The sequence below is a fragment of the Solanum verrucosum genome, unplaced genomic scaffold, assembly GCF_900185275.1.
Source record: "Solanum verrucosum unplaced genomic scaffold, falcon-dt-bn FXZP01000079.1, whole genome shotgun sequence".
Lineage (NCBI taxonomy): Eukaryota > Viridiplantae > Streptophyta > Magnoliopsida > Solanales > Solanaceae > Solanum > Solanum verrucosum.
In genome coordinates this window covers 1392761-1416756 of record NW_026020368.1, presented here as the reverse complement: position 1 = coordinate 1416756, position 23996 = coordinate 1392761, and the positions used below count along the sequence as shown (strand labels likewise).

Here is a 23996-nt window from a genome sequence, read left to right as displayed (position 1 = left end):
TTATTGGGCACTGGTGAAGCAAAGACTTAGTTATAACAATTCTGAAAAGTGAAAACTTCATGCTTCATCTGTAATGTGGGGAGTTTGCTTCAACTAATTTAGCACATTATTGGGCTCTGGTGAAGCAAAGACTTAAGTTATAACAATTCTGAAAAGTGAAAACTTCATGCTTCATCTGTAATGTGGGGAGTTTGCTTCAACTTTAGCAGATCACGTCTGCTATATGCAGATTGACATAACCCAATGCCCGTGGAAGAATTAATTTATGTCAATGCATAAGTAACAACCAAGTCATAAGCAAGTGGACGAGGAATTCGCACTTTCACCCGATTGGCACCATCCAGAGGCCAGCAAGATATTATATTTTTTTATCAGACAAGTTTTTTAATGTTCAATTAATGACCGAAAGAATTGAGTCGTTTGCCTCTTTTGAGGCATTGAAAGGTCACTATCAATGTATGACATCAAATAAATTAGAGTAACTTTGGTCCTAAACCTAAAAATTGTAAAAGAATCAAATTTACAAAACTAAATAGGTGCTTTTCATTTTCTGTGGGCGACAGAGGATGATTGCAAGTGCGAAAGGACTACTGCTGAGAACTTGCCTATATAAGATAAATCTAATACCTGTGGAAAGTATTAGGTCGTAGAGCATGATCCAAATTCTGCATTCCAAGGTTATGATGTGTACTCCTAAACTCATTTTCCCTGCTTGCTCCTGCAATGCACATGCTATTTTCTGTGTATTCCCAGCCACTTCTTATCCGAAGCCAGGGAGGTACTAACTTGGAATTATTAAACTTTTGCTTCCTAAAGTTTTTCCTTCCCAAGTTATGAGACTCACTGGCTCTTTCACAACCAAGTTGGTTTCCATTGCCATCCTGAGGCTGGTCTGCTCCAGATACGCTTGGAGGATTTTGAGCTAAGTGACTAGGTGAACAAGTACCCCAATCTTCTCCACCATTTTGAGGCAGCTCACTAGCAGTAGGCACAAAACCTCGTCTATCACAGGGATATGGAGGTAAAGGAGGAAAGGGATGGAAAGGTATTCCTGGGGCAACAGTCCAAGCATCAAATCTTCCCTTTTGATGAGAGCCAAATTGCTGTACCTCGGAAAATGGAATTCCATAAGAGACGGGCAACCTTGAAACGAACCGCTGCTGCAAGTGCCCCATAACAACTGGCTGTGGATGTTCTCCGCAATTACGTTCTTCGGTACTGTAAATAGCTGTTGAAGAATCATCAGATAAAACCCTACAAGCCTTAATGGGGACTGAAAATCCAGGAGGAAATTCATAACCAGGAGGAACATCATCATCTAGGACCTGCTTCTGGTCCTCAGCTACATCACTCTCATTTCTTGGATCTGACTTTGCTTCAGCCTCTTGATCCCATCGACTTTTACACTTACGTTTCTTTGCCATACACGCTTCCCCAATATCAGAACATGAAGCAGAAGAGCCATCAAGCACACCACCATCTGCTTGAACAGATGCAACTGTTGAATGGCAGGTATACTCAGCTCCTTCCGAAGGTTTACAACCCAAATCGCACCATTGATTTTGTGATGCTAAACACCTATTGTACTGTGAACCAGAATGTGTGTTGATACGGCAATCATCTCTATCAATACAAATTCTTTTCCTGAGAGGTCTGAGTATCCTATCTCTAAAGTTCCTTGCAATTTGATGAACCTGACATACAGTAAATCACATATAATTTGTCACCTAATCACTCTGAATAAAGAAAATTTGAAACAAAGTAACTGACTGAAAAAATATCCCTACAATCACACTATGGGTATAACTCGAAACATAGATCAACAGCAAAAACATAACAAGCATGAGAACAATCTGCTTTGTAAAATTAAGGGAGACAGTAGCATACACAGAAAGTCAAGATCAGGCAGTAACAGAATATCATGCACACAACCTTTATCAGTGTAAGCTAATTCCTAGCCCAATAGCTAAGATCAGCATAAATAGGACATCCCTTAACAAACTATGATCTTTTCAGGATGTTCCGTCTTCGTTTAACCAAAGCTCCATCTTTCCTTCCTATCTTGCAAGGATAATTGAGATGCTAGTCTCTTACTTACCATCATCTTTAAATATAGTTGATTTGAGATTGGAAAATCAGTAGCCTTAATCATTTATGCAAAGGAACAAGGTCAAAGATAACAGGAAATAATCTTGTCCCAGTCTAAGACATCAGAGATCGATCAACTTCCCTCGTAGCAACAAAGGTGAGCCCAAGCTTATGAATGCTTCACCAGAATTTTGCATCTGTATTCTGTAACAATTCTTTTGGTACTTGTTTAGGCCTTGTCTAATAGTTACTTGCAAGTGAGGACATTTGTTCTACTTTTCCTTTACGTTTCACTTCATTTTTGATATATTAGATCTCTGGCGAAGTATGGTTATGAATTAGTTGAGACTTGAGACTAAAAGAGACCAGTCTTCCTCATACATGCACAAAAACCTCAAGCAACAAGCACAAACAGAACCGCAAGATAACTAAGAAGAAGTTCAATTTCATACCAATACGAAATCTCAGTTCTCAACTATATCCAAGTATCAATTCAATGCAGATATTTTGCTGGAAAAATTAAAAGGAAAAGAACGTGGCTCTAGAACTACTTAATGGAAACAAAAGACCTGCTTAGTAATCAGAAAGCAGTACCTGTTTGTCTTCGTGCTCTGTCAATCCCAAAATTGAGCTCCTAAGGCTGCAAAGAGGCAAAAACAACTCTTTCAGAAGTAATTTCAAATCTGGATATCACTTTAAAAGGCATAGACAAAAGTGAATTTTAGAGAATTATAACAAGCAAATGTGGGAATATTTGATAGGCACCACATAAGATGGAAGATGGAAGATGGAAGACACAAATCTAGAGTAGTCAGCATTTGGAGAGATGTTATTGCCATAATGGTCAGAAAGCATGTGGCACAGCTGTCATCAGTGTTAGCAACCATGCGTGTAGTATATTGTACAAGGGCAAGATAATGAACTAAGCATGCATGCAGGAAAGGTAGACACAAAAATGGATATAGTGGAGGAAAGTGTTAGAATGTCAAGTATCAGCATTATATAGTGAATTACAATGTCAGAAATTATAAAGTTTGTTATTGTCTAGCATTGAACAATTAAAAAATGGGGTCGTTAGGTTGACAGACAAGTGTGGAAAAGATGGTAGGAAATATAGAGAAATCCCACAACTGTGGGATTACACTGGGAATCTGCAGGACGAGATCCCACAACTGTCGTTAGAATTTGCTATTTATCTAATTTATGGAACTAACAAACAGTATACAAGACAAGATCACATGGTGTATGCTATTCATAGACAACATTGTGTTAGTGTCAAAATAAATTTGTGTATGCTATTCATAGACAATATGGTGTTAGTGTCAAAATTAACGAGGATGTCAACCAAAGGCTAAAATAGGGAGCACTTCAGAAATAAAATATTTTAAGAAGCGTGCAAATAAAACAAATTATTCATTGAAAGTTTGTCCAACACAATAAGAATGAAAATTGAATGAGAGATGAAAATCCAACAGGTCAAATTAGAGGGAAAAATGGAGGAGAGCCACAAGAACATACGCAATCGGAGGGGATATTCAGCAAAGAAAATGGCAGGTTTTATAGAACAACTTAAAGGAAAACGATGTTATATAGGAAGGAGTGTTAGGTCTCTAAGACCCAACATATCCACAAGATGCATGCTGCAGATATGTGTGAATGTAAGTGAATATGTGGTTTCATAAGGTGAAAAAAGATTTTTTAAAAAATGATCGCAAACAACAGAAGATGCAATCAAGGCACTTATATGATTAAATTAGAGAAGGTTGACTAAGATGATGTCATCATGATTCTAGTCCTACATAGACCTAATACACCCAACTTCAAATGTGAATGGTGAGTGGGAGTATTACAAGGGGAAAGATAGGCCTAAAAAATCACATGGAAAAATATTGCTAAAAGGCCAGCAATATCTCGGAATCAACGCAATCTTCTATTGAGATATGGGAATCCATGCAATCTTAATGTAAAGAACATAAAAAAAGTAAAAAAATTACATAAGCACATACCAACTAGTTGAGATTCAAGTTCAGTTATGATGATGCATTTACATTAGGTTCAGTATTTGCTAAGAATCTTTCTAGTCCATTTAGAAATGTGTGTCCGTAAAAGCTGTAAAGAACATCAAGTTCTAAAGTAATTGAATGTAGGAATTAAATTGGTCCAAAGCAACGATGTGGATAGCGAAAATTCATAGAGAATCCCAAAGAGAATGGAATAAGGTGTAGTACTAGTTACGGTTGTAGTAGGTTCATCAACCTTTCCTCTTTTATTTATTTTTTATTTGTATAATGTCCCACATCGGTATATAACAGCATTTTAAGAGGATTAATATGGAGAGCTACTCCATCAACTGTTTTGTAATTTTAGGTTGAATTATCATATTCTTCTAACTTGGTACCAAAGCTAACATTTGGTAGGCTTGTTCTCACACTTGTAACCTCATGCTGAAGTTCCCGTGTTAACCCTAAGATCAAATCACATTTGACGAGTTTAAAAATCAAGTTACAAGTGCTCGAGCATGTTGGAGACACATTATGTATCACCAGTATAACGACATTGAAATAGGTAGCAAGCCATGGACTACCACACACATAACATTTAGGTTTTGGGTTGGATGTTCAAATTCTCTTAATAATATTTAACTATGTGAATGTCGTATCTAAAAGCTTAAACATTTAAAGAGCGAACACTTTTGTAGTCTTATATATTTATTTATTTTAGGTCTAAAGCACACCCCTAAAGTGTGGGGACAACTCTTGGGCAAAATATGTGAAAGTGCTTTTTAGATGAAGAATATCACTTAACAAGAGCACTAACTAGCCCGTGTACCAAATGTACTCCAAAAAGTAGAAAATCTTACAAAATGTGAAAATATTTGTTATTTGGATGGCAATGAAACCGAATTGAGGATCTCAGCTATTTTGGTGTCATGATTGTGTATACCCACTCATTTAAAAGCTAAGCTGCCAAAGAGGAGGTACTTGTATGGTATAGTTCAGGACTACAAACAGACAAGAAAGGGAATTGAACAGATGATAAGCAAATGAAGGTGAAGATATGGCATGCGACGCATAAAATATACGAAATAACCAAACTCGTCAGTATTAATAGGCACGTTATTGCCTGCAGTTCTAAAGAAACAAACAGCTTAGTTCTCTAGAACTTCAAGAAGAATTGGCATGTTTAATATCAACGTATACTAATTTGGAGGGAGAGGAACCAAAGGTGTTTGTTTTTTTTTTGAAACTGGCAACTTTTGTCTATATATCCACAGGTATACTACAACAAAAGTGTAGTTCCCCTTCAAAAGTGTTACAACTTACAGAATAAAATAGTCTTAGTCTAAACTGCTGCCTAAAAACAATCTAGCACATCAAAGATGTCTTCTGTCCTAGTTAATATATCTTGTTTACACCAAAAATAGAAAAGAGCTAAGCAGTCCAAAGGTGTTTTGAAGACAAGAGCATCTCTTTCCAGAAGATGAATTGTTTAGTGCTTTTTTTATTTTTGGTGTATTCATGAGTACACTCAAGAGGCAGCAGACATAATTAATGTTTTAGACAGTTTATGAGGGATCTATGTGGTAGGATTTGCTCTTTTTACTACTACTGTAATACTGTAATTACTACTTTAGTACACTTTTGGTGTAGTTCCTTGTTTACAATAGATATGTTAACTGATTTAAAAAAAAAAGGAACTTCAAGAAGAAGATGCATGCATTATTATTCAAGGGCAAAGTAATGAACTAGGCATGCATGCAGGAGAATCAAAATGAGTTGTGGAGGAAAAAAGATGCACACAAATGGATATAGTGGAGAAGAGAGAATACAAAAGCCTCTTCCACAATAATAGATCAACATAAGTTGTCCCAATACTCCTTTATTTTCACATGTTAAACTTGATAAAAAAATTCTTAGACCGGAATTCTTTTTATATAATTTATTTTCCTAGGGTATGGAAGATCAAGGGGATTATAAATGTTCATCTTTTATCAGAAAATAGGAGAATAATATTATTAACGAAAGACACTGCACCAAGTGATACAGCAGAAGTCTCCAGAAGACACACAAGAAAAGGACAACAGAAGATCTTCAAAGATATACCATATCCAAATACCATTAAGGATGGAAAGACACAATAAACTGCGAAGGCTCTCTGAACCTTCCTACAGAGTCTTCTAAATGTCACAAAGTACTCCATCCATCCCACTTTATGAGATGTTTGATGTTCCTAAGAGTTATAGAAAGAAAGAAAGACTTTTGGAATTTTGTCAGGTATAAAGCATGCTATAGACATTTATGTGGCTAGAAAATCATGCCATCGAGGTAAAACTAGCAAATTTATAGCTAAATTGTTGCTATATATAGAAAGGTGTCATCCTTGTTCAAACATAATAAGAAGGAATGTGTCACATAAAATGGGACAGAGGACTAGAAGACATGAACATCATAAAAGTTCATCGCGAATAAAACATATGTAACATACTCATCATATAACATACTCCTCATATATGGAGACGAGATGATATTCCAGTAGCTCTTCCCAGATTTAGAAATTTAAACAAAATCAAGATTCAACTCCAACAATTTGGAACTTCCAATATAGTGGCATATAAATATTGTAGTTGTGAAACCTTTGTTTCTGCTACCATTTTTCCTTAATGTAAACAGTTGCACTTCTGTAGTTTCTAGTTTAGCCCTCGCATTTTATGGTTACACCGTAATTCATATTTGGGTTTGACATTTGAGTTACTTTTTAGATCATTATCACTGCAGGAAAAAAAAAAAAAAGGAAACTCTACCCAAATATCATATGCAGGCATGAAATCCACACAAACAATCAGAACAGAAGTTAGAAATATTCTATATTAGTAACATCTGCTAACCTCTGAACTCCAGCTCTAGATGTGCCTCCGTTAATGTGCTCAGGAGAAAGGATGTCTCTTACAGCTAGATGCTCTAAGACCTGTTAAAGTGAGTTGACATATTGTGAAACCCAAAGCTTGGTATGATAGCAATGACAAATAACAGATCTGCTACGCATATCAAGATAACCCTCTGTGGAAAAGGTTTAGCCAAGAGAAGACTTCATGTAAGACAAATGGGTACAAACAAAAAGGAGGTGACCTAAGAAGCCACTAAGACATTGCCCAATTACATATTGACGTATTTCTCACTCAAGTTTTATGCTACAACATCTTAATGACAAGAAAGACAATCTTCTTACGCATTCAGGCCACCACCCATATTGCTGCTTTTGTTAATATGCTTGTGTTAGTTAAAGAAGAGATCTTGAAAGGAAAAACTGTTACCTCTTTAATTCTAATGAGACTTGGTGAAAATATTGAATCTCCAAAGCCAGAAAGGAGGAAGAGAAGATTACTACTCCCTCCATCCCAATTTAAGTGTCTTCCCAATTTAGTCTGTCCCAGCAAGAGTGCCTCTTTCTATATTTAGTAAGTTCTCCAATTCCAACATTATACATGGAAAGTTTTGAGACCACAAGATTTAAAGGGACTACACACATCTTTAATTTAAGATCACAAGATTCAAAGTCTCCCTTTATTTCTTAAACTTTGTGCCCAATCAAACTAAAACACTTAAATTGGGACGGAGGGAGTAATTGAATTAGATATGTGACATTGGGTTTATGCTCTTCTTACTTAGTGATGGTAACCACTTCACATTGTTTTTATCTGTCTAACTATTCAATGATTTAAATATATTGTTTCTGATGTTAGAATGGGCAAAACACAGAGAGTATATTTATCTGGTATTTCATGTTTATTTGTAAATTATATTTATATTATCCTACCTGTTCAGTGACTAAATGCCCTTTTTTAATATTTATTTTTTTTAGTTAGCAGACTGAACTACAGTGATCATTGCATTGCTATGTTAGATAGTTGAGATCCTCCATAAGCTGCTAGCTATTTGATTTATGTTTATCTGCACATGTGCTAAGAGTGACATCTTAAGAAGCTGCGCCGGAAATAAATAATTTGTCAGTAACATAACTTCTAGCTCAAGCACATTCAGACCATGAGCTGGTGCTAAAGCTCATATACCCGTATAGCCTTTAAAATTCTCATACTTCCAAGCTAACTACTCAATCAGCAGAGCAGAAGTATAGGGCTACAGAATACTACATTACCTTCAGCAACTTTCTAAGAATTGGAATCTTATTGAACTCCCTCCTGTATCGCTTCATTATGTTGTGTAACATCTGTAAACCTAACAAGCAAAAACAAAAATAGATTCAACAATCAGTATATTTGAAAATAGAAAAGGCCAATGCATAGTAAGCACCAATATATTACCATTTTTGTTTATAATATCCATCAAAACTGTGCGTGACTTAGTTTTCAAGATTGCATCAAGGATCATAGAAAGGTCCCGGTTGCTGCAAACAAATAAATGCATAAATTAACAATTATGTAAATAAGAAGTAGCACCAGCTAAGAATGCAACTCTTAGTACAACAAAGAGTTAAAAAGGCAAGCCATGTGTTACCTCTGGATAGCTTCACCATTACAGTCATCCCCTGAAGCAGCAGTTAAAAGGAGGAGCTTCAGGTAGCACCTGGATGCATCCTGCTCCAAGAAAAGAGAAATGTAATAATAGAAAGAAAAATGTAGATTACTGTGGATTAGGCATGCATGCATTTACACATATGGCAGAAGTTCAAAAACAGGAATGCTTTCAGAATATTATAGTAGGACCATGAAAATCTAGATGAAGAGGTTACTAAGTAAAGGCTGGGTTAAGAAACTGGAAATGCCTGAGAAGATCAAAATAGGGCCATGAAAATCTAAATGGAGAGGCTACTAAGTCGAGACAACACTAAGTGGCCAACAATGATGAATGATGATCCCTCATCACCACCCACTATATGAGCACCTTCCACCCCTCCCTTTCAACAACTTTTTGGCCTATTCCCCCTCGATGAATTACACCAAAGAGTCTGCACCAAAGTGCAGCAGAAGAAGAAGAAAGGAGCATTCACACAACACACCACAATGATTAATCACGAATCACTCAGCAAGAAAAAGTACAGATTACATCATATAGCTTTTAACAACTCACCTTGCGTTTGCTTATTCCACCATCATGATCCAACAACTCATTAAGTTTCTCTTCAACTGCAAATTCAAGTAAGAAAAGATAATGTAACAATACTCCACAACCTGCGGATTCCAAAACAAAATGATAACGATGATATACCTGCTTCAAAATGACCATGTAAGGAGCCATCTGGAGGTTTCTTCAATTTAGGTTGTGGAACTTGCAATTTACTGTCCACATCAGGCGATGATCTGGAATTCACAGCGTAATTCCTCTGTTTCCCCTTCTTCACTAAAGAAGATTCACGCGAAGTTTTCACAAACAGACATGATTCGCGTGTCTGTTTCCCATTGCTGGATTTTGACTTCTTCAAAGACTTGCTAACCACTGCATCAGGAGAAGTTATCTCCAATGCCTGTGCGGAAGAGATAGAGTACTTCGCAACTTTTCCAGCTACCGTGAACCCTTTTCTCACTCCAGATACGGTTTCACATATATCTTTCAATGACAAGGATGTCTCAACAGGTTCAGTAGAAGAATGAGACAGACACTCTGAGGCTTTAAGAGCTGCACATGTTTCTGCCTTTAAAGCTGATGCAGGAGATACATCAGGGAAGTTCTCGCTTTCCTCTCTAACATTCAAGCTAACAACAGCAATAGAGTTGCCCAAATTAACTTTTTCTTGACCCACAAAACTGTTGATATCTGTTTGACAGGAAGTCTCCTGATTTTCAGCAATTAATCCATCCAGTGTGTTTTTCTTTTTAGGTCGTTTCCGTTGGATATTAATTTTAGTACAATTAATAGTACTTGTAGCACATGTAATGTTGTCTTCTTTATGATCCATTTTGGCATACTTGGGCAGCAACACAGGCTCAGGATACTCATCATCCGAATCCTCCTGAACAATCACTTCCGCATCCAGCGGGTCACCACCTATATAACCCCGACAATTAGGTGAACCACAGACACACTTTTTTACTGCAGCCCCAAAGATTCGGACAAAATTGTAGTCAAATGTCACCTCTTCACCCTGATAAAAGAATTCAAAGCATATACCAGTTGGAAACATAATAGAAACAAACCAAAAGCACGTATAGCTAGTATTAAGACGGAAATTACTCCAAGAGAGGATTCAAACAGGTATAGACTATAGTAACCATGCCTACATAGGAAACAACTGAAGAAGCAAAGAAGTCCAGATAATCTGTGGGATAACCATGTCTTAAATTCCTCTACTGATGAAGACACCTTCATTCCCTCAAGCTTGTTCTTCTACAACAGCTCCGCCCCCCCCAAAAAAAAAAAAAAAAACAGGAGAAGGAAACCAAAACGCAATACAATAAATATTTCTCTCACAGTTGATTATGTTGTTAACAAATACCCCTCGTCTAGAAAGAAGACACTAGGTTTAATTTATAAAGTTTGTCAAGTATTTTTCCACATAACAGGATACCTTTGTTTCCTGCATGAGTCCAATCAAAAATTTCTCAACACCAAATTTGACAGCTTTGTCCCCTACACTCCCCCTACCGGAAACAAAAGAAGTTCAAAGAAGCAGGCTGAAAGCAGAAAATGACAATTGTGTCCTTACTGGCCAGATCACTTACTCTCCTGTAAAGGAGAAACCCTTTGAAGGTAAGTATTGCCTCCAAGATCAGCATGAAAGAGAAGTCAGGGTGTTTAACTCTAATATAGAAGTGGTATATTTCGCGTTTGCAACACTGAACATACTATCCAAGAGTTCAGCGTTCATGACTATTGTATTCTGATTCAACATAGCTGAGAGCTATTTCTTAAGAGTTAGAGTAATCATGTCAATCAATGTAGTAGTGATGTTAAGATAAAAGAATAGGAGTGTAGAAGTACAACCAGACTTCTGGACTTACGATTACATCCCTCCGGTGGACTTCTTCCACCGGAATACTATCTTCTTTCTTCTCTACCTCTCCTTTCTCCTCCATTATCCCTTCATTTTATCACTCTGGGCTTCTCTTTTTAGATGTTACAAGAGAGTATATTTCAGATCTCGGGGGATCTTACGACATCACGGAGCCAAGATCAAAAGCTGAAGGTTAGAATAATTGGGTTGAAAGTGCTAGGCACCATATAGGAGAATGGTTCTTAGCAGGGGAGCTCTTGGTTGGATATGCAAGAGGCTAGTGTCCAGATGTACATTCTCATTCTTTTGCACTGAATATGTCCAATGAGATTGATGGATTTCTTTGACTACTCTAGTGGCTCATGACTGGACTAGTTCTTTTGGGTACTTTATATATACGTTGACATCCCCGACTTCTATTCTCATGTTGATGTCATGGTCTTATGTGAAAGTTGTTTTAAAGCTTTTCTTATAAACGTTGAATGATGGTGTGGACTGCCCAGAGTCCTTTTGCATGTTATGTGACGGAATGGGAACATCCTGATCCATATGTATTTACTGAATTCTTCTCAATTATGAAAGGTTGTCTTGTTCGGCAGGGGTAATCGAGTGCCGGTCACGTGACCCTGAATTTGGGGCGTGACAGTACTTATCATAAATTCAGGGCTTGATTATTGCAACAAAAACACCCATTACAATTTTTTTCAATCCGTTATGCTGATGTTTGCAGTTTATTAGATGTTAAAGAGCTCTGAACTACTTGTATACTTGTTGGAAAAACATAAAACTAGAACAGACTAAGGGCTAATAGAGGACACATTTTCTTTTTGCTATATGCAGGTCATTTAGGATCCTGTGAATGGTCAAAACCAAGTAAGTTGGACTAAATAGAAAAACAGACGTTACCTTCTTTATGTCCCTAATAGCAAAGAGTCCTATGCAGACCTCTCCATTCACAATCCACTGTTCAGGAAATGAAAGGAAGTTGAGTCAAAACATTAATACTATTGAAACATGCACTCAATACTTCCATGTAAACAATTGAAACATGCTTCCGTAATTGTCTATTGAAACATGCACACAAAAATGGCTATGGAGATTCAACTTAGAAAACCACATAATCTGGAGAAAGTTCATCACCCATAAGTGTGGTATGTCAAGCCAATGGACAATAGAAGTAGTCAGATCCACCAATGGTACCAGTTTATGGAAAACAATCAGGAATTATTGGCCAGCTTTCAACAGTAGAATCTGTATCAAGATTGGGGATGGCCTAAAAACTGATTTTCGGGATGATATTTGGACAGGTCAAAGCTCTTTGAAGAACCTTTTCACTAAACTTTACTCTATCAGCTTAAAACAACAAACAAAGGTTAATCAGATTTTGGAGGAACAAGGATGGAATCTGAATTTTAAGAGATCTCTAAATGACTGGGAAATTAAGAAAGTAACAAACTTGCTACAGACTCTAGAACCATTCAAGATCACCCCTGAACTACAAGACAAACCAAGTCGGAAGCTAAATAGCAAGAAAATCTTCTTACAAAATTACTTAGTGGCTTCAGAATTGACTATATTTGCAGCAAATTAGGAGCTAACAATATACGCTCCAACTTGGGGGGGACTGTTAATAATTAGAAAACTATTTATATTCCAAGAACTCATTCCTTGCATATATAGGAAATGTTTAAAATCTTTGTACTTGTGTATATCGGAATAGGATTATCAGTAATTACTTTCCTTTCCTTTTAGTATTACTTGAATACTTTCCTTTACTTTCTTTTTTTTGGATTACTTGTACACACTATATAAACCAAACATGCTTGAGGGAATAATCAAGCAATTCATTCTCATCTTCTTTTACATAATTAAATGCAGAGTGCAGTTGCCAAGCATATTCACCTTTTCGGTACGACAATTAGGGTCACAGCTATGATTGATGAAACGGCCCAAATTCCCCTTAGCACATGCATCAATTACCTGAAACAAGAGGCATAAAAAGGACATTACACAATAAGGTGAAAGAAAACAGAAAATTACTGAGTCTATTATATACACCAAGTCATTACAAATTTGGACATATTGACCGCAGAATGAAAACGGTTCAAAATAGATATACATACCAAAGTTTATTTCCTTCACACTATAAATCCATCAATAGATACATATACCAAAATATCTATATCCTTTACATTACAAATCAAGCTATATTAAACACTTAACAACATTAATATCTGTTAATTAGAGATATCAAGGTGAACTGTTATACCTCGCTGCCGTTAAGTGTCATGAAATAAAAATGCTTATGACACTTCAACGCATACTCCTTTTGCCGAGCCTCGTAAACATGCATATCCAGCACCTAGGAATTTGTAAAATTTAAAGCTATAAGTCGATAATATTTCAGCAACACAAAGCAAATCATGCATAGATACATATCATACATATGAAGAGGACAGCTCTAGAAATCAAATAAGAAATTCTAGACAATCTTTTGATGAAAATAAAACAAGCATCAATGACATTAATGGTAAGATGATGTGAATTTGGATCAAACTTACACCCAAGGAATTGAAAAGAATTCATAGTTGGAGCAAGCCCTGGCGCTGATGAAAATAGGAGAAGAGAGATGGAATTTATAAGAAAACGAACAATGGAAGGAGATACTCCTTCTTCAGGGAAAGAATAGACAACCTAGAAGTACCAGAGTACCAATAAAGGTCGTGGTAGAGATTTGGGAGGAATTAATGGTTTAGATGATTTCTGAATGACATATCTTGGAAATGGCCCTTCACCTCTGACCATGATGTTGGAAGTTCAAGTACCAAGGAGAGAAGTGGGAATCTCCTGGGTGGGGCGCTTGGGAAGTGAGACTTACCATATCACAAAAAAATAAATTTCTGAATGAGCTAACCTATCACCAGGATTGATGAGGAGAACAGAGAAGTAGCAACTGCCAAAATGAAAAATAAGTATTTGGGATTGATGTAAATTAATTGTATACAAAAGCAGGAAGGCCAAAGAATCAGAGGTCTGCCGGCAACCGATAGAGATGCCCATTGGCAAGAAGATCTTCAGTCATTTGCACTATTAGTGAGAGAAAAACATCAAATCCAAATATGGATTGTGGAATCCAGAAGAAGAAGCTATGAGGAACTTTATGAATTGTAGACAGATGGCCTAAACAAGATGTGAAATATGTCCCAACCAGCCTTAAGATAGATCATGGGTGAGTTAGACAGATAGGAAAATAGCCAGAAACAGTTGAAGACTCAGCCTCTAAAACACTACTTGAATCATATATTATTGGAGTTCAATGCTGGGAAAATCAGAGAACTCTCCGGTTAGAATATGCAACACTGTTTGAATAACTTGAATCAAATAAGTTAAAGCTAAAAATTATAAAGTAAACAGATTAATAATTTGAGTAGGTAAGCCCCTTGGTTACGTTTTCCTCTCTCTTTCCAAACACAATAGTGTACAAGAGTTTGATAAGGTTCAAAAACGGAATTCATAAAAAGCCATAATATATGAAGGGATGAAGGCAGCATCACTTAAGGGTGCCCTTATAACTGGAAAGACAGCAAAATGAAAAAAATAATGCAAAGACAACTATAGGGAAGGGTGTGCTAAAAGATTGGGGAAATCGGAAGATGATTCTTAGCTCTCAAAAAGCTAAAACAATTCAGGAGCAGCACAGGAGTAGGATTAAAGAATGGAATAATTACAGTCCAATGCCATTAGGTGATCTAGTTTATAAAATATCCCGCATATGCATAGGTTTTGTAAATTTAAGTAAAAATATACATTATACATAATCAGTGTATAGGTTTTGTATATTTCAGCTAGCGCCGCAATTAAGGTTGGCCGAAGGTACATATGGGTAAGTATCCCTTTTTAAAGAACTATCATGACATTAATCATAACAGCTGTGAAGGAATATGTCTGGGCCCAAAGATGTATTGACACAAAAAAAGAGAAAGCTGTGTCAATACATCTTTGGGCCCAGATATTCCTTCACAGCTATTATTGACACAAAAAAGAGAAAGCTTGGGAGATTTTCATCAATATAAGGGGCATAAGTTGGTCTATGCCAGGAAACATGAAGGAAGCTTTGGCATGTTGGAATCAGGATGGAAATCAGTCAGGGCACAGAGAGAGATGGAAGATTGTCCCAGCCTGCATTTGGTGGACTATTTGGCTGGAAAGGAATCAGAGATGTTCAGAGAACAAGAGCTGCTCTGTGGAGAAGATGAAGCTGAATTGTTTAGCTCTTTTCTATTTTTGGTGTAAACATGAATATCCTCATGAAGATGAGGATATCCCTAGTATCTTAGAATACTTTATGAGTTCATAGGAAAACAACAACACTTTTGTATTTCTGATTGTAAGTATTACTGTAATACATCCTGAGTATTCCTTTGTTTATAATACAAGTTACCTTTTCCCAAAAAAAAAAAAAGGAGAAAGCAATTTAGCTTTAAATGATGAAAGGTAGCTCCTTACTTAAGGAGGGGAACTGAGGGGATATCATCGCGATTAGATAAAGCAAGATCCAGGAGCCTAATATGCCAATCAACAGACATTAGCAAGCACATTGTGATAAAGAGAACTCTAAAGGAAAAAAAAAGGAAGTTCCAAGGCCATACTTGAACACAAAAGAATTGAAATTTGGGGTGATTTATGATACTAGAAAGTCCAAGACTAGAGTTCTGAACTAAGTTAAAGGAAATGAATTCGTGTAAAAGGAGGCAAAGGGGTTCTGTTTCCTGCAAAAGAAATAAGGGTGTTGATTTGTTTTCCATGAAAAGATGCTGATGGGTTTACCACCGCAAATTGGTGATTTTCCAAAAAAAAAAACAATTTAGCTACTAATAGCATGGTCATCTCTTAACTTTCACAATCTCTTTTCTTGGGAAGGGGTACCCACCCAGGGGAGGGGGTTAGGATAAACATAAAAAAAAATTGGTATTTTTTAGGCTAACATAGGAAAAAACTACATATGATTCCAAATATTGCACTACTGTGTCCACTTCCAGTAATTCCCATAACTGTCTCCAAAATTCTGTAGAGAAGATATCTCACCTCTCCAACATATTCAATAAGAAATTGCCCTTCAGATACATTGTCGAGAAGCTGTAGGCCATAACCCTTCTTTCCATATTTAAAGCACTTCAATTTAGCATAGTTGCGTTTCTGAAACTGCAAGCAGTATATGATAGAGATGATACAACCTGCAGGATAAAGCAATATACAAAAAAAAAAAAAAAAGAGTAACCCTTTGCAAGTTAAAGAACCTGTTGATTTGAACAGAATTCTCCACAAGGACAAGTCCCTTTAGCACACTCTATATTGAGAATACGGTTCAGGCATCCGTCTCCACAGCCCATTCGACCATCTGAAGGTGGCTTGCAAAGGCAGACCATGATCTGATAGGGAAGGACAACAGAATGAAATAGAAATTACTGAAAGCACATCAGAAATCATAAGTTGATTGGAGATGAACATGCAAATACTTTTTGAAAAAAGGTAGGTTCAAGATGATCATGCAGATACTCAAATAAGCAGCAGTTCACAAAGAAATAAGTAGGGACAATGGAAGGTGTATGTTCCTTAGGAGATGTTAGCCCAAACATAGAGCCAGCCAAGGGCATGGGGTGCGTCATATAAGTTAATTTCATGCAAAACAAGATCAAATAAAAACTAATCATGTCAGTCTTGTAAACATTGTATATCACTTGATATTTAGTTCTACAAATGGATTGCTTCTCTAGAGGTTGCTGAAGAATCTTCTCAAAACCCAACTTCTATCAATTGAGTGTTGAAACTATATTTTCCTCACCCATCTCAAAATGCTTTAGTTAATGTAAGTTCATTTCTTTACTTTAGAAGTTATCCACTGCTCTAACTATTAGAATTTAGAAGAGAAGATGTAGACCTGTTATCATGATAACGGACAAGAACCCCTTCTAAAAGACATCATTTTAATGAACCCCAGAAGAACCGCATGATACTTCCTTCTCAAACAATCATTTCCTTTCATTTTACCACAGAAATCTACTTCACATAAACCATATCTCCACATAGTATCATAGCCGGGTTGAAAATATCAGCTCAGAACATCGTAACCATAGCGGACAACAAATTACCAAGATTTACAACAAGAAAGACTCATAGTATACACACCAATTAGTTGTTTAGAGGACCAAGAGTTACTCATATACGGCATTTCTTTAAACAGATGTACCTGAATGTCTCATTGTAGCCAATAATACACCAGTGCCCACACAAAGTCACGGCCAAGGAAAAGCAAAGGAACAGGGAAAAGGTGCATCAATTAGAGGCCAGAAATAACAGAATTTATGCATTTTAGGAAGTTTCATTTGGAAAAAAAACTCAGGACTTAAATAACAGAAACCCATGAGTTTGGCCTAGTTATGTAATACGCGTAGGTACATTTAACTACCAGATCACATCTCAAGAAATAGGTAAAATCAAGCCTAAATCCCTCCCAAAAGAAAAAAAATTAAGTCCAGAAAGTTAACAACAGTAATATCCATAACTAAATTGCAGTACCATAATCACTGAAACATCACTTTCTTATCGCAAAATCAAATAATAAATTATCATCCAGGAAGTAAGATGATTCAAATTTGCGAAATGGTCACCTACAACACCAAAAATGTGATTTTATTTGTAAATCAACCCTTTCTGATGAAATTCCTTCTTTTAAGGCAATAGTCTTCTGCTAAGAATAAGTCACAACTCACACGTTAATTTCCGATAAACCAAGACACTTAGGTAATAAAACTTTTAGAGTTTTTCTTTTTCTCATGATTTTTAAATTCAGAGACAAACTTTGTCTAAAAACACTGAAATTATAACGCCTTTATGTTCCTCTATATTTTATTCTTCAAATGAATGCCACAGTGTATTTGAGGCAATAATGCAGACTTGATCAGGCATCTACCTCATCAATAGGTTGATTTTTGCGGTGGCGATGCAGAAACAAGTTTGACTTGATCCGATTCCAAGATGATTGATGAGCCACTGCAACAAACATAAAGAAGGAAAATAATCAGACTAGTGCAAGTTTACTCTGAGATTATGTGCCCAAAGACAATACCAGTGCCATTTCATAAGTACAATTGCTAGATAGTAGATACCAAGTAGATTCTTCTGTCCTGATCCATTCGAACTCAAGTGTGCACGAGAAACATCTTCCTCACCAGAGCCATCTGATATTTCCAGCTCAGCATTGATTTCTGAGTTTGACTTCTCTTGGGGAAATGAGCAATCAGCAAAAGCTCTATCCAGATTGTCCTTACAAGTCCTTCAAAATCGGTAGGAGACTACAAGCCATTAACTCTTGAAACCAAACAAAACATATCATGCTTTGGCAATCACAAGTGATTCCATCCATTAGTGAAAACTCAAATATTAAATCAAGATTATCAACCTCCCCACCCCACCCCTTCTGAGAAATTGCTTATTACGACTAAAGGAGCTAATAGTCATCTGATGCTTAGTTTTAACAGATCCACTTAATTCTGCAGAAGCAATATGAAACCATCACCTCAGTGTTCCGAAAGCAAACAGCCAGCAATGCAGAAGAAGTTTGGATGCACTCAAATGATAAGTTTTTAAAAGTCAATAAACAAGAAAGGGAAAATTTTCCAATATTAATAAAATAACATTAGCTTATCAAAACGAATAAATAAAAGAACAAAAGAAAGGAAAGTAAGAGAGACACAATAAGTTGCCTATTTGGCCAACAACAGTTTGATAAGCATGCCACCTCAGGATTTTGTTTTCAGTAATATAGCATGTCACCAGTTACAATGATCTATATTCTCTACAACTAAACTTTACATGTGAGGCAAATTCTCTCGGCAGTAGCTTAAACAAGTGAGTGAGTGCAATGCCCCTTCATCAAGAATAAAATGGTGTAATTGTTTACGTTAATGGATTGAATCCTTACAACTTGTGTAAGAATAAAATGGTGTTAATTGTTTAGCTCTTTATTATTTTTGGTGTAAATAGGAAGTGTTAGCACAAACAGAAGATATTTTGATGTTTTAGATTATTTGTTTAAAGAAGAGTACAAACAGAAACTCTAGTGGTAAGTTGTAATACTTTTGGAGGGGGATTACAATTCTGATGTAGTATACCTGTGGATATACAGTTGAAAAGTTACCATTCTCCAAAAAAATGGAAATAAAGAAGTATCACTGTAACAGTGCTTTTACAATTAAAAGAGCAGATATACAACAAGGCTCCTACAGCTTTAAGCGAGAAGCGGCCTCTAAGTAAACCCCACAAATTTACAGAAAATACAAAGACTAACATATAGGAGATATAGTGCCTATACCAATAAAAATCTAATTGACTTTTTCAATCTAAGCATGCATAGGTCTAGAACATATAGAATCATAGCATCTAATCACACAAAGGAAGGCTGACTTTTATGGTGACCCACAGAAGCTAGGGAATGGATCTTACTAGTTTTTGAATTACAGCAGGGAAATATAACGCATGCATAGACACATAACAAACATATGCGAGTGAGCGCACACATGACACATAATTGGGAAGTGTGGTCTAGCCATAGTCCACCAAGAAAAAACTAACTGGAAACAGAAGAGTATACTATTGGCACATCTGTGATCTGGAGATTAGGTGAGCATATATCACATACCATCTGCAGTTTGTTTCTTCAATTTGATCAGCAAGCAAGGAAGGTATACGCCTCCATTTGAGGCAATCATCACACTGCACCCAAGCATTTCTTGGTGGCAAGAGACGCTCACCTATCTCACTCTGCAGAATCTCCATGTTTGAAATGCCTCCATCTAAACTTCTCTTTTCAAAGACAACTTGTCCAAGCTCAGATGATATTCCATTCTCTACAACATTAGTTAATATAGTCACTAAATACTACAATGTACCAAGGTTAGCTTACATAAATTGAACTTTAAAAGCTCAATTTTATTATTACCGAATCATCTGACAATACCTGTTCCTGAGTGCTGTCTCACTTCACCTGAACACTCAACAGGGTCACTTTTGTGCTTCACGTCATGCATGATGTCTTCCTTTTCTTTGTTCCCCTTCTTTTTACTACCTCTTCCTTTTGACAAATTTGGGACTTCTGGCCTGCACTTTCCTGATTCCTTCGATCTCCCTTCTTTAGACACATTTTGCTCATCAGGAGAGGATACCAATTTCTCTGACAACCCTGACTCTGGAGACTCAGTGCCAACACTGGAACAATGATTTCCCTCTGGATCACTTTCAGGATTTGAGGAAGCACACGAGATTCCCAAGCTTGACACTCCTGAACAACGAAGTAGTTCTCCTGAAAATATCACAGTGCTGAACATGTTGCCCGTCCCATTTCCAGCTGTAGTTAAAACAGAAGTATCGGAACAAGACAAACCATCCCTTTGTTTTTCTCCGTGCATGAGATTCCCAAATACTTCTGCATTGCTCATACTTTCTGGACTAGGCAAATCTTTCACCCCAGAATTGGAAATCTTTGGGAGCCTCTCTTTTTTCCTTCCTTTTTTACAGCTCTTCTCATGCATCCTCAAAATTGGAGCATCCACAGGAACAGCACATGGCTTAGACAAAGTCAAATCATGAAACTCTTCTGGAACATCGATTGGAGTATCAGGAATTAGGTTGATGACTTCTGAATCAGGTGAAGTTCCAGGATCCGAGAACCTGTTATTGATCGATCTTCCATCCTGGGAAGGTGACTCAACATGACAAACTAAAGTCTTAGCAGCTAGATCTTGAACTGCGCTTTTTTCAGGTTGGCATCCTTCTGATAAAGAAACATAGTCATTATCCAAATTTCCATTGCAACCATGGAACTGCACACTTAGCACCTCCTCTCCAAACCTATCATCAACTTCGCTGGCAATTTTGGGCATTTCTTTCAATTCTTCTCTAGCATTACAGTTTTTGTTGGTATTATTATCAATAAGAGGAATAACATCCATCAGACAATGTGAACCGAATTTCACCTTCAAGGAAATCGGGCCAGTTGGAATGGAGCTTTTACCCTTTGATTTCCGTGACTTTCGATCGATCTGCTTCTTACCATGTTTCTTATTTCCGCTACCACCTTTTTTTGCTATTCTTAAATTTTTCTGCTTCCCCGAAGCTATCTCAAGCCTGACTTTACGTTCTAAATATTGCACCGTATTTTCTAACAAACCCCAGACCGAAGTACGAGCTTGTTTACTGAAATAGCTTCTCCTCTTTCTTGTAATCTGCAAAGAACTAAGATCTATGGATGTTTTTTTAATGGCTATTCTCCTGCCATTTCTTGCTGGTACTGTAGCCAAACTCTGGCTTAACTTGCTGTTGCGCCCACTCCTTCTCCGAGGAGCAATGCATGCATTGTCAGGGCATTCACTTTCAGAAGCATTATCAGTTTCTACAGTATCTTTGCCTTTATCATCCTCCTTTTGTGACAACTCAGTTATGCTAATTGAGTCAGAAACATTCTCCAGAACATCAATCCCTGAAACATCAAGTGTGACCGCATCAGCAGATCTTATCTCAAAGAGTTGAGGTGATTGCAAAGAGACAGATAAGTTTTCAGTTGTGCAATTGGGATCCATGGCATATGTACTCTGCCCAAAATCGCAGACATTGTCTGCTGTTGATATCTGGGAAAGCATAACAACAGTTTTACAGCAATGTTCAAAGAAAGCATAGGCCCCAATGATAATTCCTCCTTATACCAGTACAAGTCAAGAACTAACTGCCATGCAAAGATATGCTTGCATCAGAAATTCACTGAAGTGATCTGTAAGAGCAAATGATAGTTATATTAATTAGAAAAGCATTCATAATCTTCATCAAACAAGTCTTGAAGTAATCATACACATAGAAATGATGGGAATTGTAAATAGAGAGGAATTCCCACCAAATTAGGGGGGGATGCTATAAACAATAAAGATGTCACAAAACATAGCTATGATGTCAAGGATATAATCAAGTTACCAAGTATGAGTAGGAAGAGTGAGAGCTATTCTGTTTTCTTTCTTAAATGGTAGTAGGTGATCATTCCATTCCACCACTAGGCCTCACCCTTGAGGGCAAGTCAATCACCTACTACTACATTGCATGTTTGCAATAGAGTTATGGTTCTAGTCTACTCCATGAGGTGAGTTCGATGACAAGCAGTTGGATGTAGAAAGAGAAGAGTTGTGGAAGATTGCTCATCTTTTAGTTTTCGACTGATTAGGAGAAAGAAAAAAGAGAATCTTTTAGGATACAAAAACTCCCTAGTGAAAACTTAATTGCTTTCGTTTCTCCTGGTCCAGAAAGTATGCTTCCTGTATCATATAATGATTAAATCTCGTGGAGTCTGATGTAACAGCGTACTTTGGTAATGTATCACTATCGGGGTGGAACATTAATGAAATATTTTGAATTAACAGAGAACCCGGTGCATACACATGCTAAAGGAAGCTTCAGCAATTAAACAGTGCATAACCCAATACTTACAGATCTGCTAAATATTAATTAAAAATAATGCGCCCAACACTTTCCAACACCCACCCGACCTAAAAATACTGTTGAAACATCTTGCACAAGCACATATATACAACTTCAATTTTAATAAAAATTTTGTCCTACACTTATTTTTGTGGCTAGCTGGGACTAAGACCTAGCAGAGTCAAATAAGCTAGGTGTTCTCCAATCTGCATAACCCGTGGCAGCAGAGTTACTCACCGCCTCTACGGACTAGAGGGTGATCACCAAGCCCATTAAAGTTGAGATGATCACTTACTACATTGAGCTTGATAACCGAACGCCGGAAAAACAAAAAAAATGCTTAGTTTTAGTAAACGGAAGCTTAATGCCGGCACAGATAACAACGCGTATGTACAGGGAAAACTGAAAAGTAACACAGCCCCGTTTTTTCCCCAGAAAATCCCGAAAGCGAAAGAGTAGATACAGCAATAAAAGCAAACCCTAAGCAGCTACCATCAAAATCCCTAAAATCAAAGCGCCAACACCAATGCAGATACATACATATACCTAACTGCCACAAAATCAAAAAAAATACAGAAAAAGGAAGAATCAACAATAAAGATCATACCTGATGAAATTGAAGAAGCTCTTGAAGAACAGTAAGAAGGCCAATTTCAGTAAATAAACATACAAGTATCTCTCTAGGTTTTTAGAGAGAGAGAATGGATATTTATTGTGGCGTTTTCTAGAGAGAGAAAGAGGAATCACTTTGGGTCAGCAAACGGTTTTTAAGAGTTGGCGAAAGAGAGAAAGGGCTCCGGCGGAACTCATTTCAGCTTTTCTTCACCTTTTTTTTTTTTATTTTATCCGACTATTATTAATATTAGGCTCTAAATACTGAGTAATTATTTTCTGAAACACCAAGTCAACCTTATTAGTTTTATGTTTTTTAATATAAAATTCAGATAATTAAAAATTACTACTCCTATAAAATTATACAATCTAATATACTTTTATAGTCTAAAGTATTTTGAAAAATATCAAAAGACAAAGATGAATTAGTAATACATTCATGCACGGATTAAAATAACTAGTAAAACTTTAACATATTACTCCTTTTGATTTTTATTTATTTGAAATTTGAAATGCATTGAACGCAATAATTTTGATCATAATATTTGATAAAATTATGTTTTTCTTCAATAAAGAGTAATCAATATTATTGATATATTTCTGGAATAGCAAATGTGAAATTAAATTATAGTAATAAGTTACTCTTGACTTTGACTTTTTGTAAAATTAAAGTAATTAATGTATCGAGATAATAATTATTTAAAGTTTTTTTATTTTTAATTACAGATTTTGAAGTTTAAACTCTTTAAAGATAAAAATTACATATTGAAAGTGTTACTGTTAACGATGATGGTCAATGAACGTACATGCAAATTCGTATATAGATATATTAT

The 23996-nt window shown here is 36.5% G+C and overlaps 2 protein-coding genes across 2 annotated transcripts in view; both read right to left on the bottom strand.

Moving 5' to 3' along the window:
* The window catches only part of LOC125838099 (floral homeotic protein PMADS 2), a 383162-nt gene that overhangs the window by 344463 nt on the left and 14703 nt on the right, over positions 1-23996 (bottom strand). The gene's annotated exons all lie outside the window — the stretch shown is intronic.
* LOC125838036 (histone-lysine N-methyltransferase ASHH2-like) lies at positions 397-23360 on the bottom strand. Its single transcript, XM_049517088.1, has 18 exons — positions 23159-23360; positions 20051-21856; positions 19733-19940; positions 18201-18367; positions 18005-18084; positions 16332-16463; positions 16120-16236; positions 13304-13396; positions 12937-13014; positions 11941-11997; positions 9312-10185; positions 9174-9229; positions 8601-8680; positions 8408-8490; positions 8242-8321; positions 6974-7053; positions 2683-2728; positions 397-1694 (listed from the first exon to the last, which is right to left on the bottom strand). Exons 2-18 carry the CDS (start codon positions 21726-21728, stop codon positions 621-623), a joined length of 4983 nt encoding a protein of 1660 aa, XP_049373045.1. The 5' UTR covers positions 21729-21856; positions 23159-23360; the 3' UTR covers positions 397-620.